At 45.2% G+C, this 16,737-nt stretch overlaps 1 protein-coding gene across 1 annotated transcript; it reads right to left on the bottom strand.

Moving 5' to 3' along the window:
• Window positions 1-3,631: 3,631 nt before the first annotated feature.
• LOC109734742 (fructan 6-exohydrolase) lies at window positions 3,632-8,196 on the bottom strand. The gene is made up of 5 exons (XM_073509369.1): window positions 7,960-8,196; window positions 4,843-5,744; window positions 4,365-4,765; window positions 4,160-4,256; window positions 3,632-4,072 (listed from the first exon to the last, which is right to left on the bottom strand). Exons 1-5 carry the CDS (start codon window positions 8,018-8,020, stop codon window positions 3,878-3,880), a joined length of 1,656 nt encoding a protein of 551 aa, XP_073365470.1. The 5' UTR covers window positions 8,021-8,196; the 3' UTR covers window positions 3,632-3,877.
• Window positions 8,197-16,737: the final 8,541 nt, after the last annotated feature.

Raw genomic sequence — 16,737 nt, 5'->3', positions numbered from 1 at the left:
CCATGTGCGATGGACGGGCTCTACACTAGTGAACGTTCCTGCCGACAAAAATTTCAAGGCGGGAATCTGAAGAAAAAACAAGGGTGAAAGTCGAGTCTAATGACGTGTCCAGGATGTGAGCTACTCCCGAGGTCTCCTTCTCACCTAATCGAGCAAGTAAGCAAAGCAAGCAAGCACACTACTCGATCTGGCAAAAGCAAATATAGAAGAAGAGAAACAGCGCGTACGTACCATGCTGAACTAGTCAATAAATTAGTATTACTAGTAAACATGCCCGTGCGTTGCAACGGGAAGAAAACAAAACATGCTCTTAGCCCAAGAATGTCTGACCCCATCCCTAGGTCTATTTCCAATGCTCATGCTTCCATACGGAGCAAACGCCAGTTGACATGATAGAAACGATCATGTGTCGTGCCTCATGAGGGGTCACATACCATGAAACATAGGAAGCAATTTTCTCATTTTATTATTTTAAAAAGAAAGTGTACAAACCCATGCATTTGCATCAAGAAATGAATTTCAAATAAAAAATAGGGACTATAGCCGCTACATCATTCTCTGATTTTCTTACAAAGCAATATTCTGTATTGCAATTTCCCTACTATACATACTATGAAGATGGTAGCAGAAATGATATCCTGGTAATAACATCTCACTTTATTGATATATATATATATATATATATATATATATATATATATATATATATATATATAGGAAAAATTACCCCTGCATTGCAACGGGAGATAACTGTTAAAACGTCGTCATGGCAGCGAAAATGTGCAAGGAAGAAAACATGAAAGAATTATGTGTGTTTTTACAAAAACATGAAAGCATTATGTGTGTTTTTACCTCCTCGTCATATCATGCTTCACACCCTTCTTGCCCTGCATTGCATACAACGACGTGACAGTGCGTGCACCATTGCCTGAGATCCTGCTAAGGATCCACCTCAGGAGTTTAAACATCGCTTCCACATATTCAATAATTCCAAATTCAATAATGACCTTTCGAACTCAATGAAAATGTACATTACCCAAGTTTAGGCGCAACAGAAATGTACCAAATTAAACCATGCAAGTCACACACCATCTATCAATAATCATTCTACGCAAAAAATAATAATCTATAGCAGTAATCATTCTAAGCGCACCTAGCAAATTGGTTGGTCAAGCAGAGTAACCATACAGCAAAATATATAAAATCACGAAGATACATGCTATTATCTAGTTCAATGAGAGGAACTGTATGGCATGGTGCTAGGTCGCAGTTGCGCAACAGCGAAATAAATAATTATAATACCTTAATGAACTGGCTTTTCTGGTAGCGTAGCTTCGAACAATGGATCTACGAAGCTCAGCAGGGATCAAAGATGGCGGCGAGGAATCAATCAGTGGTGGTTTTAAAATAGCTCCTAGACCTTAAAAAAGAAGAAACTCATTTTGAGACCCATAGTAGGACACCCCTGAACGAAAACACAATAAATTTCGGGATAGCAACTTTTCCTGATTTTTGTGAAACTACCAGATGACATCTTACAAAATGCCCATGGCCACGCGAGTGAAAATTATAGGAATTACCCGAACTTTGGTTTGAGGATTATACATAACACGGATTTCAGCATGCTATGTACAATAATTCTGCTGTGGTGAAATTCATAACAAAAATTGATTGTGCAATTGGGAGGAGATAAGAAAGATAACAACAGTTTGACATTGTACATTGTACAGTTTGACTATGTAGCTAGCTAGCAAAGCTAGCCGTATCGAGTTGCCGTCTACTGGAAGTTCCCAGGCTTGAGTGCACAGTGCAAGATGGCTTCCCAGAGTGGTCAAGTGCGCCAAACAGAAAAGGCTGAAACTGGCCATGGAAAATAAGGAGAAGGATCACTCTATGATGGCGCACCTGGTAGCTGAAGTTCGTGAGCTACCTACTTACTGGGAGTAGGGAGTTTTCTATTGTTCTGCTCAAACGACAACACAATAGATGTGCTGATGCATTAGCAAATTTCTCAAGGGTGAACCACTGTGCCGATATGTGGCTAGAGGGTCTTCCTATATTACTGTAGCCAAATTGTTAGCAGCTGATTGTACATCTATCACTGAGAAGTAATACTCCCTTTTCCACCTCAAAAGAAAAACATCACCAGCAAAGCACTTGCAAACTGCAATAAATAAATTCGCTTAGGTTCAGAGTTTACAATCTACACCAGCTCATGTGATTCTCAGATTCTGGCCTAATTGGTCAAACCACATCATAGGTTTGACAACGAACTACTCTGCCCAAAGTGACGGCAACAGCAAGAAGAACAAATAATTTAGTAATGATGGTCGATGGTAGATAGGAACAATGCAGCAGACTTACATTAGGATTACAGCCCCTCAATGCAAAGTTAAGTACAAGTTTTCAATGAAAGAGTAATAATATGAAGATGGTAGCAGAATAGATATCCTGGTAATAACATCTTACTTTATTGATATATATAGGTCATGTGACATGCAACAACCAAGTCTAATATCAAGATAGCCTCTCGTGGGCACAATCAACTCAGTAAATCATCTTGAATTTATTATCTGTAGTTTTGTACAGAAGCAAAAAGGATCTTTCTAAAGGACTGTTAAAATAGACTATTATCTTTCCACCTCATTCAAGATATAGAATGATGTGCATGACTAATAGGGCTTTCAGCCTGATAGAGGCACATACTAATTAAAGGAAATCTGTAGTGTGGAAGACATGCTTAATCTTACCATGGGTTCGACTTCTCCGGGAACATATGTAGGTTCATACTTCTAAAATTAGTTATATATAATGGTGCAAACATGGATCTTTTTTAGGGGAAATTTACGCCAGTCTCCGTTGATCAAAAGCAAGTGCAAATTGCAATGTAAAAGACCAGCTGTGCTATCTAAGTGGATATTGAAGCTTTGTTCTCTGATTCCCGCTCAAACAAAAACTGATCATTTGGATTGTACAGTAGGTTTCAATGAGACAGATTTCGGTGGCAGCAATACGGAATTCGCAAGTCTGAACAGCTAGGATTAGATGACCAATCTCATGTATCAGTGCAACCACCAGATTCAGTTACAGGTCTTGATAACTATGGGAAAAATCTAGGATTCAGCAGTCCATCATCTGAATTTTGTTTGGCAACCAAGTGCCTCAAGGCTCAAGCCGTGAATCATGGAGAAAATTTTGTTCTGACTGTTCGTACAACCAAAGGTAAGCACTAAAACAGACTGATCTAAGCAATAGAAGAAAACAAACAATTAAGTTTCCTCAGAAGAACAACTGCAGTACGATAGCAGAGCGGATGCCAAAATCCAATCCTGAACAATGGTGTTTCTGAGTAAAATTGCACATGTGGCAGGAGGGAGAGGGTGGGGAGTGGAGGTACCTTCACAGGAGTAGTCGAGGCCTAGATGCTGGTGCTGTGAGTTCCTTTGTTCCTTTGTTGCCTACCACTATTATTCCAAGGAGCCTAATATTTATTAATTCAAACACCCTATCATATTTTTCTTTTATTTCTATTAAAAAAGTTACATAAACATATACACATTGTTATTTTTGGTCCTAGTAAAGTACTACCTCCATACAATAATATAAGACGTTTTTACAGAGGTAGTAGGTGTTTTATAAGTGACATATATATAGCTTGAGCGAATGGAAGCTCCCCAATTGTTTGACACACATTATTTTCACATTGAAAATGCTACAATAACCCCTTACTTTTCAGGGAGAAATGACCTGGGTCTTACTGGCTCGCACCATGAGGTGGTGGTCTAGTCGGTCATGACTTGAGCCTCACTTCTACATATTAAACTAGTGCGTAGTTCCTCCACGAACCGATTCGGTTTTAACTTTACACTTAAGGGAGTCACCCGCCATGCACGACGTTTACTGAAGCCATCGCCAGCCTCCATGCCTCGAGCTTGGACACCTTCACGAGTCCGGTCCCATTATTGAACACGAACACATGGCTATTTTTGTTCTCCGCGTGCTCAGGGTACACCCGTGCCGTGATGCATGTCCGGCCCCCGCCTCCAAAGCTCTCCACTACCGAATGGTCAATCTATTTGTTGGGAGAAGCGGACGAAATTACAAGGTATTCATTTGATGCATGTAACTAAGCAAAGAACTGACGAAGAATTCTGATTACCAATGTTCTAAGAGATATGCTCCTCCCTTGCTGCTCGATGTCTATGTCCACAAACCCTCCATATGACGGCTTGTACACGTTGTCCCTCCCAGTCGATCTACTCATTTTGTCGCAACACGAGGTACACAAGTTAAAGCAAGAAAAACATGAGTTTGCAATAGCGGGAAATTCCATCTGAATTAAGGGAGTTGTGTTCTAATAGTACCTTGTGAGGTCGGTGCACATGAGAACTTTGTACTTGTGGTTGTGTCTGAACACTCTGAAGAAGACAGCCGTGTGCTCCTGCATATTGCTGGAGGCCATGACGAGCAGACCGAAAGGGCCGACCCTGCCTGGCACGGACGCACCATTCTCCTCGCATAGCTTTTGGGGGTCCAGCAGCCAGTTGGGCTGGAAAGTCTCAGCCTCTTCTAGGGACGGGATCTCGAAGATGGCCTCCACATCAGCCTGCGCGCCCACACCAACGATCTTGTTCATGCCACCGGCATTCACCTGCGCTCCTAGCAAGCCGACGACTCGTTTGCTCCTCAATGTCTCGATCTCCTCGATCGGCCACTGCCTTACCTGCTTACCGTCTTGGTCCAGCCACACCTTCCTCGGAACCGTCTACACATGCACATCATAGCTAATAAATATAAAGAGGATGATCGGTTAGTTGATTGGAAATTGACCGGAGGATGCACCTGAACGCCGGACCAGCCCCTGGCGATGTCGTTGTCCTGGCTGTCGGACTCATTGGCCCATGCCCATAGCACGCGCCGGTTCTTGCTCGAGTCGAAGAAGGACTTTGATGCATACACGTGCCCGTAGTCGAAGCGGCGCCAGGTCCGGCAATCGTCGGCGTTGCGCTCTACATCCACCTCCGGCACAAAGGTGTCTGCCACGTCATCATACCTGCCGACCGCGTAGTAGTCTTGGGTCGTGTTCATCACACTCAGCTTCAGCACGTGCCTCACAGCACCGCTCGCTGGTCCGGACGCGTAGCCAAGTCGCCCCTCCTCCACGCCAGGCTCCGCCACCGGGAATAAGTCCGGGCATTCGACCATGCCTGCGGCGCGCGATGTGTACAACGGCAAGGCATTCCGCTTCCAGTGCCGAAAGTCTTTACTCCGGTAGATGAGCGTGGAGGCAATGCCATTGGGGCCACCGACCTTGGCTGCAACGGCGATACGCCATAGGCCGTCGCGGCCTACCCACGCCGTGGTCGGGTCGCGGAAGTTGTCTCCAGGGACGTCGGCTGGGAGTGGTATGACGGGGTTGTAGGCAGGCTTGACCCACTCGCGGAGGAGCGGGTCGGCAGGGTTCTTGGGGAAGGCGACATTCTGCACCTGCACCTCCTTGTCGCCTTGGATGCGGCCGGTGTACAGCAAGGCCGGGATGCCGCCGGGGAGGATTGTGGCGGAGCCTGACCAACAGCCATTGTAGTCGAAGGGGGCGGTGGGGTCGAGCGCGGTGTCAAGGGCGTCCCAGTTCACGAGGTCGCGGGAGACGGAGTGACCCCATGAGAGGTTGCCGGTGCCCCACACCGCACCCAAAGGGTTGTACTGATAGAACATGTGGTACACGCCATTGTGGTACATCGGTCCTGTACGTCCATGCAACGGAAATAATCGTCAGTTAATTCACTCCGAGAATGCTGTGCGTATTATAAATACAACGGGAGAAATTTTCCGAGCACCGTGCCATGCTTTCCCGACCGCATGAAACCATGTTCATTTACAAACAAACAAAAAACAAATTCACTGGCTTATACCTACAAGGGTAGAGCAATTTGCAGAGACCAACAGTAGTGCGAAGGTTGTTGCACCAACCATGTTGAATAATGGACCGTGGATGGTGTTTGTGGTCAATGTATAGTTTGATGGACAGTGCGACGGTGTGGTGCGTCGCACCTTCCCTTATCGTGCGGCGCCGCATGAACACGTACGTGAAAGAACGAGAGCGTGCTGCCATGCAACGTCCGCGTCAGATTCCAAATAAAGCCACGTGAACTAATCAAAATGAAGCACTAGGCACTAGCTACAGTCAGCTCCAATAGTTAAAGTAGTTACTAATGTTCACATCAGTGCTGTCCAGTGCTGCCGGCTTCTTTGCATATGCACGAATCTCTTCGTGCAACAGACAGATCGTCGACAACTCAAGGTATCTAGTGACCGATCAGATCTTTGCGTATGCACGATTCTCTCTTTGCATTTGCACTAGCGAGTGATGTTAACGTGCAACTCATGCATGGTCCAGGGAGAGAGACGTGCTTGTCTTGTGTGCGTAGTATGTTGACAATTTTTTATATAAAAGGATGCCACTAAATTACTGAAATATATGTACATAATTAAATTATTACATAAAAACTTGTTCTCATATGGCTGTTGTGAATATAGCAATCATACACTATAATTCTTCCCCGCAAAAAATTAATTGTTAGAAAGAATAATTGTTAGGCGTGTTTGTTAGTCATAGAAAATAAACATAACCTTTAAAAATTAGTATAATACTCCCACTGTATCAAAATATAAGACTTTTTTGATACTATGATAAAATATAAAACATCTTATTTTGATAAGGAGGGAGTAGAATAATGATTGCTGGAATTTGGAGTAGTTGGAACCAGCCTCTGTATAAGATTTCCTTTTTTATCGAGACGCATATATTTAGGATACTCGAAACTGATTTATGGAAAACTGATTAATAGTTATTTTTCCTAGAACTCATCAATCCAGTTTTAGTAAAAAAAACATGATTTTCTATTCCTGCAATTTGTTAGGCTAACCAAATGTAGTTTTAGGTGGTTAGACCCTTAAATATGATTAGGGGACATCCGCAAAAAAACATGATTAGGGGAAATGGTTTTCACAAAATGTCCGTGTCCAAACAACCCTTTAGTGACCACATATATTGAAGTGCAATTAACGCATGGTTTAGGGAGAGATGTGTGGGTGTGTTTAGGCATGCGTGTCTTATGTTGTGTTGTGCGCGTGCTATGTGTGTAGGAATTTGCCCATAAAAAAATGTGTGTAGGAATTTGAGAGCAATTCCAAAATGGATTTTATTAATTTTTTGAAAATATATACATAATTAACATATTACATCGAATTGCTGTCATATGGATGTCGCGGATATATCCGTTAGAAAATATAATTATCCGACATGTCTATTAGTTATGGAAAATTATTAGCATAATGATTGGTGGAATCTGAGATTTGGGGAGGTTGGAAAGATCGTGAAAATGGAGAGGGGGTCTTTCGGCGAGGCTGCAAATTATCCGATTTGGAGAGTAGGTGCAAACTGACGTCCAATAGAGACACACGTACAGTAGAAGGACAAGAACACTTGACACAAAGCATCCCTCTCGCAATCATAGGCTAGTTGATTTAGGATGTCTTCCTTTGTTTCTCTACCGTCTGTTGAGTGTCCAATGATGGCAACGTTCCTACCGACATGCTCAAGACGGGGAATCTAAAGAAAAAATCAAGGAGGAAAGTCGAGTGTAATCACACGTGTCCAGTACGTGAGGTCTCCTTGGCACCTACTCTAGCAAACAAGTAAGCAAGCAAGCAAGCACACTACTCGATCGGGCAATCAAAGTGATAATATACAAGGAGAAACTGGAGACTGTGTACGTACCATTCGGATCTGCGCAGCACCATCCGGGATTAAGTAACCATGCATGCATGAACGATCCATCAATCCATCATCGGAACCAGAAAATTGGTCGGCCATGCACAGTACACAAGAAGGATCAGATTAGCTACTAGATTAATTCGTTCGTTCGTCAAAAGAGTACAGCTAGATGGAGTTCCTACGTACCGTTCTGCCAGTTCTTGGCGGGCAGGAAGTGGTAGGCGGGCCTGATGCCCACGCCATGGCGGACTAGCGAGCTCTCGGCTTCCGAGAGCCGGCGGAGTGAGGAGGACGGCGAGAGGAGAAGGCAGAGGTGGAAGGCGACGACGCACGCGGCGAGAGGGAGTCTGGCGGCCATGGCCACCCACAGTGGGGAGGATGAGAGCGGCTGGTTGCACTGGTGGTTGTTGTGCCTCTGCTCTGCCCCTCGGAGTCGCCGAATTTATAGGGCGCCAAGTTGCGGACGTGGACGTTCACCCACAGCACTGGTGTTGGCGGTAATATGAGCCGTCCATCAGGTTGATCTGAGGGTCTGGAGCTAATCAGTACTTGGGGACCCGAGCAGCAGGAGTAGCTTAATTTAAATTGGTCATGGAGCAAAGTTTGGCTGAGGTGGCACGAGCATGGACACATTCTGGAGAAGAATTTTCATTTACGAGAGGCAGGTGCGGATATGTATAAATCCATATCTACCTACCTCGATCGTCTCTCCCGCATGGTACTCGTCGGCGTCGCCGCCTGCTGGCCGGTCTCCCGTCGCATGCAGTGTGCGGCGGAGTTTAGTCCATGCTCGTTTCCTTGTATCATAACTGCAAGGCTGGCCCTGACAAGGCATCATCATCCTCAGCAGTGCACAGGCACAAGAAACTTCTAATAAGAAAGAATTCTAAAAGAGAGCAGGAACGTGCGAGACGGGCCAGACTGCGGCTTCGGCGTCGCAGGTGCACAGGGACCCGGGGCGCACCTAGTATTGAACCCACTAGAACAATGGGCCAAACTACCACCCTTGGGGCAACTCTAATGCAAGTCACCAAATCCCCTTCAATATTTCAACAAAAATCCACTTTAAATATTCGGACCAAACGGTACAAAAAACTTTTTGCCATCCAACAATGATGATAAATAGAAAATGTCCGAACAGGCCTCGACATCTGGAATCCCTTAAACTGGTACCAAACTGAAGGACATTTTGGGCACTCCGGACGTTCACCTCGCCGGACTTCGACAAGCGTGAATATATCATAAATTCTCGCCCAGACATTCACTTCATAACCCTCCGCCAATATTCATGCCGATTAGAGTGGAAGCGACCAGACGGCTGCGTACACACATTTTATGCCGGTTGACATCATCGGAAGGCTGACCGATGCGGCATTTACATCGACGGAGTGACCGACAAGCCAACTCCAGCCGCTGCCCGCATCAGACAGCCTACCCCGGCTAATTAAGCCGGCCACCTGCAGATGCAAGACCCCCCCCCCCCCCCCCCCCCCCCGCGCGCCAGTTCTACTCTCTGCTCGTCTATCAAACCCGGATGCCAAGCCCCCCTCCCCCCCTTCGCTATGCATCAAGCCATGCGGCCACCTCGAGTGCTACCTCATCGGTGGTGGCGCATTGTCCTTGGCAGCCAACAAATGCCTATCCGAGGTGGAGCATTAGGCATTCGCAATGTCGGTCATCGCACCGACTTGGGTTCTCGTGGACCCTTAGCTTGTAGAGGCCTAAGTCGTCAATTGGTCCAGGACCACCATGCAGACCTCCATCCGCCGTCAGTGTTGGCTCCGCAACCAGCTCCTCAAAGTGAGGTTGGCTGAGTCCAAGTGTTTTGCTTGATTCAAAGGCAACAACGGGCGGTGCCTGACGAAGTCCATGGCCGAGCATCGCCGCCAGCTGGAGATAGCCGAGTGGCAATGCCACCAGCGTGCAACGGCGGCCACGAGAGATGTCGTGACGCACGGGGGGCCTTACGCCACTGGAAGGATGATGATGATAAAGGCTCGGCCGGCGGCGATGACGGCACAGACGGTCATAGAGGTATCGTTGGCCATGCCTATGAGGTCACTGTTCCTTTACCTCGCCTAGTTTAGGTTTAGTTTTAATTTCTTTTGTTTTGGTTAGCATGAATTTGACACTTTTTTAATGAAAAATCATTTGAAATTGACCGAACATTTGAGGCATGTAGTCACGGGCGTAGCAAGGCCCCAGGCAGCACTCATCAACCCGAAAAGTGGTCGAACCTAGGTCAGTGTGGTGACACCACCGTGCTCACACCACTGAGCTATGAGCTCATCCACACACAAAAAAAGTATGTCTTAGATTTGTCTAGATATATCCATATCTAGACATGTTTTATGTTAGATACATCATACATATGTATTTAGATAAATTTAAAACAATCTTCTTGGGACGGAGGTAATACTTATTAACGCGTCGGTGTACGAATAAACTAATCCAGATCGACCAGTGAACCGTGGTGGAGAGCTTCAGCGACGCCGGGTGGACATGCACGACGGTGATGGGCAGCAACTGCCTGTACGTGTCCAACAATTAACGGACAGACTGGTGCCGTGAAAGGTGTCCAGTGGTAGCGTGGGACGGTGGCAGCGGACCATTTCACCGGAGCCAGTGGCTGGATTGCACCGGGCGCCGATCATGACGCGCAGATCTGCGGAAGTGGACCGGGCCGGGGTGGTGGGTTCTCTGGTCCATCCTCAAGTTTGGAGTCTTCCGTGATGATCTATGATATTTTCTTTGTCTCAAAAAAAAAAACTATGAAATTTTCATTTATTTTCGAGGAACCATCTATACTAGAAGCGCGTGGCGTGCGCTTTGCTGCGCCGTCGATGCCTTTTCATTTTGACATTTCGTTTTTGCTCACGTTTTTGTTTTAACCCAGCATGAGGAAAATTGAATAATAAGAAATATCTATCTCGCCTAGGAAAGATTACACTCTAGCTACCTCTCAACCAAGTCATAATTCAGTGAGGCCGTAAGGTTCCCAATCCATGTGAACACTGATTCCGTCATGTAGAATGTAAAAGTATGACAAAGTTAATGATGAAGCCTCCTAGTGAAGGAATGGTAGAGACAAAAGCAGATGATACAAAGATGCAAGCTTAATTGCAGACAAATGTATGATTATGAGTTTACTACATCAAGTTGGATTGCTTGCATGCTTTCTGATCCCGAACCTTTAATCTGGAATAGAGCGAGCCAAGATTCACAGTAACTATCATCATCCAGACCATGTTCAGCAATGAACTTCTTGTGTCTAGAGCCAAGACCACCCTACATTTATATATCAGAGAGAAATGTTAACGTCAAAACCGAATTATCTATCTAACAAAGCAGTCTGTTAGAAGCAAACCTTAAAACATATGGGAGACTCTGAAATATGACACAGAAAATTAATTAGTTTTTTCCCATCATGACGGCGAAACAATATAATTAGAGTGGAAATCTGGATTCACAGATGAAAAACCAATGGTGCATATCATCAAATTTTGATTTACAGGTTACGCGTGAAAAAAACTTTTGAGAGGGCTACCACTTGTCACTGCTTAGTCTGACTAACTCATAAAAAAAGCGAAGCTTAATAAAATGTACACACCATTTCTATGTATAGTGACATAACACATGATAACATTTAGATTCAGACTTCAAAGTGCAAGGGATACCTGTTTTCTTTAGCTGCGTACATCTTATTTTCCTCCAAAGGCTTTGCAAGCTTACTTTTCAGTAACTAAATCTTTGGCTGTGTCTCTGTTTCCAAGTTAATTGCAGAAGCTCCATCGTCACCTGAAAATATAAGGAAATATATGGGATTTTTTTTTTGAAGGTCACCGGGGGAGGGCAGAGCCCTCCACCTGAATCTTTTTTCTTTTTCTATTAAATCACACCCCCGAGGGAGGTAAGAGTTTTACACATGCGCCGCACCGCCCCAAGTCTAGCCTGCATGCGAGAACGCGCGCAGCCACCTATCTACGCACGGCCGGTCGGCCACCCTCAGTCGGCCTCGCCACAAGAGCGCATCCTCCCTGCAGCATCCGAGCAAACGGGCTAGGGAAGGCTGCGCACCTCGGAAGACCACGGCATTCCTATGTTTCCATAGTTGCCAACAGCATAGGAGGGTGAAGGAGGCCTGGGCAGCATCACCGGCCACGTCTCGCACGTCGATGGCCTGCAGCGCCCCAACATGATAGCCCTTCCCGACCACGTCGACCCCCACACTCAGCCAGAATGAACGGGCAAGAGGGCAATCGAGGACCAGGTGATCAGCCGTCTCCAGCGCGTGCGCACAGATGGGGCACGCAGCCTCCTCCGCCGTCACGTGGTCTTCCGGAGCAGGACGTCTCTTGTATGAATCCTCCGTTGAACGAGGAGCCACCCGAAGAACCAGACACGGGACAGCGCAGCGCACCCCCATATGAAGTCGGCAAAAGAAGCCCGCGTGCCACCGAAGCGTTCCAGGGCATAGATGGCCGCCGTGGGCATATATGGGATATTTAAGTACTGTATACGCCTAACCTGCATTCGAGATCATCAATCTCCTGCTCGAGGACTGTATCTTCCTCTGGTCTGCACTATTTGATCTTCTTATCCAATAATTCATTGTTCAACTCTGATTCATGTACATGTTATGCTTCCGATGCTGACAGAACACTCACCAATCTCACAAGTTTTGTTTGCATAGATCTTCTGCCATGGTAGCGTCAAATTTGGCATCCTGAGCCATCTTGCTAGCGATTGAAATTGTTGATGTCCTATCCTCATGAAAGCAATTGCTATCATTTGAATGCACAAACTCGGTTTTAAGTAGGCAGACACAACTCTGTGTCCAAAAATCTGTTGTGTAATAAAGAAAGAAAAAACCAAATTATAAATGCTTAGTCTTTAGTTACTTTCCTACAACTTCACAACAATATCAAGTTGCCATTACCACAAAAAAAATTCCATGCCATTTAGTGATTCCTGGACTGCCACATTTTCACAACTGATATGAGAAAGTAATTAAGCCTCAATATACTAACAGAATTTCAGGCAAGCCATTTCATCTCGTAAAAATCAACAAAATTAGTTGTTCAGCTAGCTGTGATGAAATACATTTTGTGGGAGTATTTAGCAGGAACATAACAAATAGCAGCATAAATAAACTATCTAACAGATGAAACGTACATACTACTTGTGTGGATCAATCAGTCAATTTCAGAGAAAAATGTACGAAATGAAACTAGGCTGCACTGTCTTATTTCTCATCTTGCCTTTTCTCGCACACGTCAACCGGGGACAGTATCTGTTCTGGTTCATCAAGTACATTATTGCCAAACTTGATGTGTTTCATGATCAGAGCAAATAAATATCATATGTACATATGAAGCTGAAACTTGTGTCTTCCATCACTAGTCTCACCACATGAACATTAGGTGGTTGAGTGCGGCCACTCGCCACGGTAGAGATGTTTTTTAGAAGAGCACAGTAGAGATGTGCAATGCTAATTAATTAAAGGGAAACTATCTCGCTCGCACAGAATACACGCCACGTGTTCTATTGGGGTCCACACTCTCTCCGTTTTGGCCTAATCCTCATCTCGTATGTTGACCTCCTCATCTCCCCCTAACGACACTCCGCCATTGCCGAACAGCGTGCGTGCCCCCGGTTAATCTTCAAGAAAACTATCCAAGGAGGCCACTCAGTGTGTCAGAAGACCCTAACATTTCTTTCATTTCAAACATGGCAATCAATGTGCAAGGTGATAGATCCAAGCCCACGGCGCGTGACTCCCGAATGGCGTACCAAGTTGACCCACCAATCTTGCAGAGACCAAAAGTGCAACGTCGGTGCTGCGAGGGGTTGCGCTACCGAAGAAAGTGGCGCAGGAGCTGTTCGTAGTTGGCATGGATGATGCTTGTAGCTCCGTGTGGAGTTTGCTTGACAACGTACCCTTATAGTGCGGTGCAAGTGCCCGAGCGAGCACGTATGCATGAGTACGTGAAAGCACGAGCTAGCGGGCGCGGCAAACGCAAAAGCCATGCAACGTCCGTATCCGATTCCACATATGGCCACGTGAACTAATCAAATCAAACACTCCTACTACTAGGCACTAGCTACAGTTAGCTGCAATAGTGAAAGTAGTTTGCTACTGCCCACATCGTTGCTGTCCTATGTTGTTTGGCTCCTTTGCATATGCACGAACCTCTCCTTGCAACAGACATATCGATGACAACTCAAGGTATCTACGTAGTGATCACTGATGTTTACGTGCGACTCACGCATGGTCCAGTGAGAGATGTGACGTGTGAGTGCGTGCATGGGATTAGGAGTTGGAAACAACATTAATGGGAGTACATATGTATATTGAGGAAATAAAAAATGGATATTACTACTATATTATTGAAAATAAAATGTACATAAAATTAAACTACTGCGTCAAATTATTGTCGAATGGCTGTTGTGATTATCTCGTTAGGAAATATATTTATTAGACATGATTGTTAGTTATAGAAAATTACTAATAATGATTGTTCTGTCTTTTGGTGCTAAAAATTTAATAATTTGCAAAATTAGGAGAACGAAATTTATTGAAGCTGGTGCATAGTATGTCTTCTTTTTGGAAAAGAAGACAGTTTTATAAAAGTGGGTGGATAGTATGACCAAGTCTGTAGGAAAAACTATCAATAGCTAGAATATTAAAAAAAAGTAATACTCCATCATATTGCCAGAAGTTATTGATAGTTTTTCCTACAAACTTGGTTGCACCATTCGACAACAACTCGTGATATCTAGTGATCACTGATGTTTACATGTTGTACACGCATGGTAGGGAGAGAGAGAGAGAGAGAGAGACGTGACATGAGTGAGTGCGTTAAGGAGTGTGTGTGTGTGTGTGTGTGTGTGTGTGTGTGTGTGTGTGTGTGTGTGTGTGTGTGTGTGTGTGTGTGTGTGTGTGTGTGCTGTGCCATGCTGTGTTTCGTTCTGTGCGTGCTTGTGTTTAAAATTTCTGACAATATTAGGCAGTAAGTCAAAACTCAACTGGAAAATACTAAACTATTAAAAATATGTGCACCCTCCGATTTCAAAAGAAAGACATTTTTTGTCTGGCGTCCGTGCATAGTGGTATGATCAAGTCTGCAGTTGTTGACAACTTTTCCTACAAATTTGGTCTAACTTTGCAGCATTTGACCCTGGAAAAAAGTCTATACACCCTCTTTCAAACACAGAGAGGGTACATATATAATTAAATCCGTACATCAAATTGTTGTCGTACACTTGTTGAGAATATATGCGACAGATAATATAAGAGGGTATTAAGCCATGTTTGTTAGTTATAGAAGATAAATAAAGTAATGATTGGTGGAATTTGAAGAGGGAATCATTTGGAGAGTTAAAATTCGGTTTCTTCCACTGGACTTGAAACGCGTGCACAAGTGGAGCAACATAAAACAGTCATATCGCTGCAGACCACACATAATCATGGGCTTATTTAGGGTGTCTTCCTTCCTCGACCGTCTGTTCAGTGTCCAGTGATGGTAACGTTTCTGCCTTGAATCTTCAGAAAATCAATGATCGACGAAAATAGAGTCCAATAATTGTGTCTTCCCTTCTTCCTCTACCGTCTGTTTAGTGACACTACTCTACTGATGGCAATGTTCCTACCGACTAAAAATATACATTCCTACCAACAAGTTCAAGATGAGAATCTAAAAGAAAATCAAGGATGACAATTGAGTGTACGTGTCCAGGAAGTGAGTTCTCCTTCTTTCGCAAGCAAAGCAATTTAGTAGGAGAGGAGTGCGTTCGTACCAGTGGGATATGCTCAGCACCATCCGGAAGTCACCATGCATGAATGATCCGAACCAGCAAATTGGTCGGACATGTACAGTAGTACAGTACACACAAAGGATCAGATAGGTTGCTCTGTGACGCATGCCCGAGCCACTTCCTCCGCCGCCGGGACACCACCTCGGCAACCATCACTCTAGTGACCCCTTGTTGCGCGTCCGCGACCCCATGACAGCCGCACCTGTTAACCCTCGACTCCCGACCACTAGTGATTCCGACGGTCTGCCGAGGTGCCATAGATGGTGCCATCTTGCCCTTTTCTTTAGGAAAAATCAATCGACGCCGTTGACATTTCGCAAAAGTACAATTTCACCATTATGATGTTTACGTTAAGTGGCCCCGAATTTTAGTCCCGTCCTGGGCCCCTAAAATCTTAGGACCGACCCTGCATGGCGGACTGTGCTTTCTACTTTGGAGAGCCCCGCGGAGTGAGGGGAACAGAGAGAGGAGAAGGAAGATGTGAAAGGCAACGATGTATGCGGCATGAAGGAGTCCGGCCATGGCCACCCCGGTGGGAGGAAGGGAGCGGCTGGTTCGACTGGTGGTTGCTCTGCTCTGGCCGCCGGCGAGTCGCCGGATTTATAGTACGTACATCATGGATGTGAAAGTGGAAAAGAACAGTAGTATAGTATAATTTGATAAGTGGGAAAGTTGGCTAAGATGACATGGGAAGATATCAATTACACATAGCCTTTACACCAACAAGATGTCTTAAAAACATTCAGGATGCATACAGCCCGAAATGAAAACAAAAAACAAAGAAAAAATAAAGGCCTCGCTACAGTGATCAATTCCTCCCAGCAGCAACACAAAAACCACCATCAAAGACATTGCCTATATATATGCATGGGCATATATATTCTGGAGAAGAATTTCTATACAAGACGCAAGTCCCAATGACCCGATCCATATCTACTCACAATCCATTACATCACCTAGCTCGATCGTCTGGTAGTCGCAGTCGTCGACGCTGGCGTACGGCGCCTCCGCACCCCGTCCAATAGCACAGCCGCATTGTGATGCGGCGTCTGGTGGCCGGTCTCCCGTCGCAGTGTGCGGCGGTCTTTAGGGGGTGTTTGGTTCAGAAGTCTTAGGACTTTTTCTAGTCCAGGGACTAATCA

The sequence above is a fragment of the Aegilops tauschii genome, chromosome 2, assembly GCF_002575655.3.
Source record: "Aegilops tauschii subsp. strangulata cultivar AL8/78 chromosome 2, Aet v6.0, whole genome shotgun sequence".
NCBI lineage: Eukaryota > Viridiplantae > Streptophyta > Magnoliopsida > Poales > Poaceae > Aegilops > Aegilops tauschii.
Note: the sequence above shows the minus strand (reverse complement) of the source record. Positions and strands in the feature narration are given on the sequence as shown.

What these genes read in the sequence shown, in the direction of transcription:
- LOC109734742 (XM_073509369.1), bottom strand. Translation starts at nt 8,020, where the DNA reads ATGGCGTGGGCATCAGGCCCGCCTACCACTTCCTGCCCGCCAAGAACT. An exon ending in ATGTGCACCGACCTCACAAG is followed by an intron (nt 4,257 to 4,364) that starts GTACTATTAGAA and finishes CAAAATGAGTAG; the next exon opens with ATCGACTGGGAGGGACAACG. An exon ending in GCATATCTCTTAGAACATTG is followed by an intron (nt 4,073 to 4,159) that starts GTAATCAGAATT and finishes CCCAACAAATAG; the next exon opens with ATTGACCATTCGGTAGTGGA.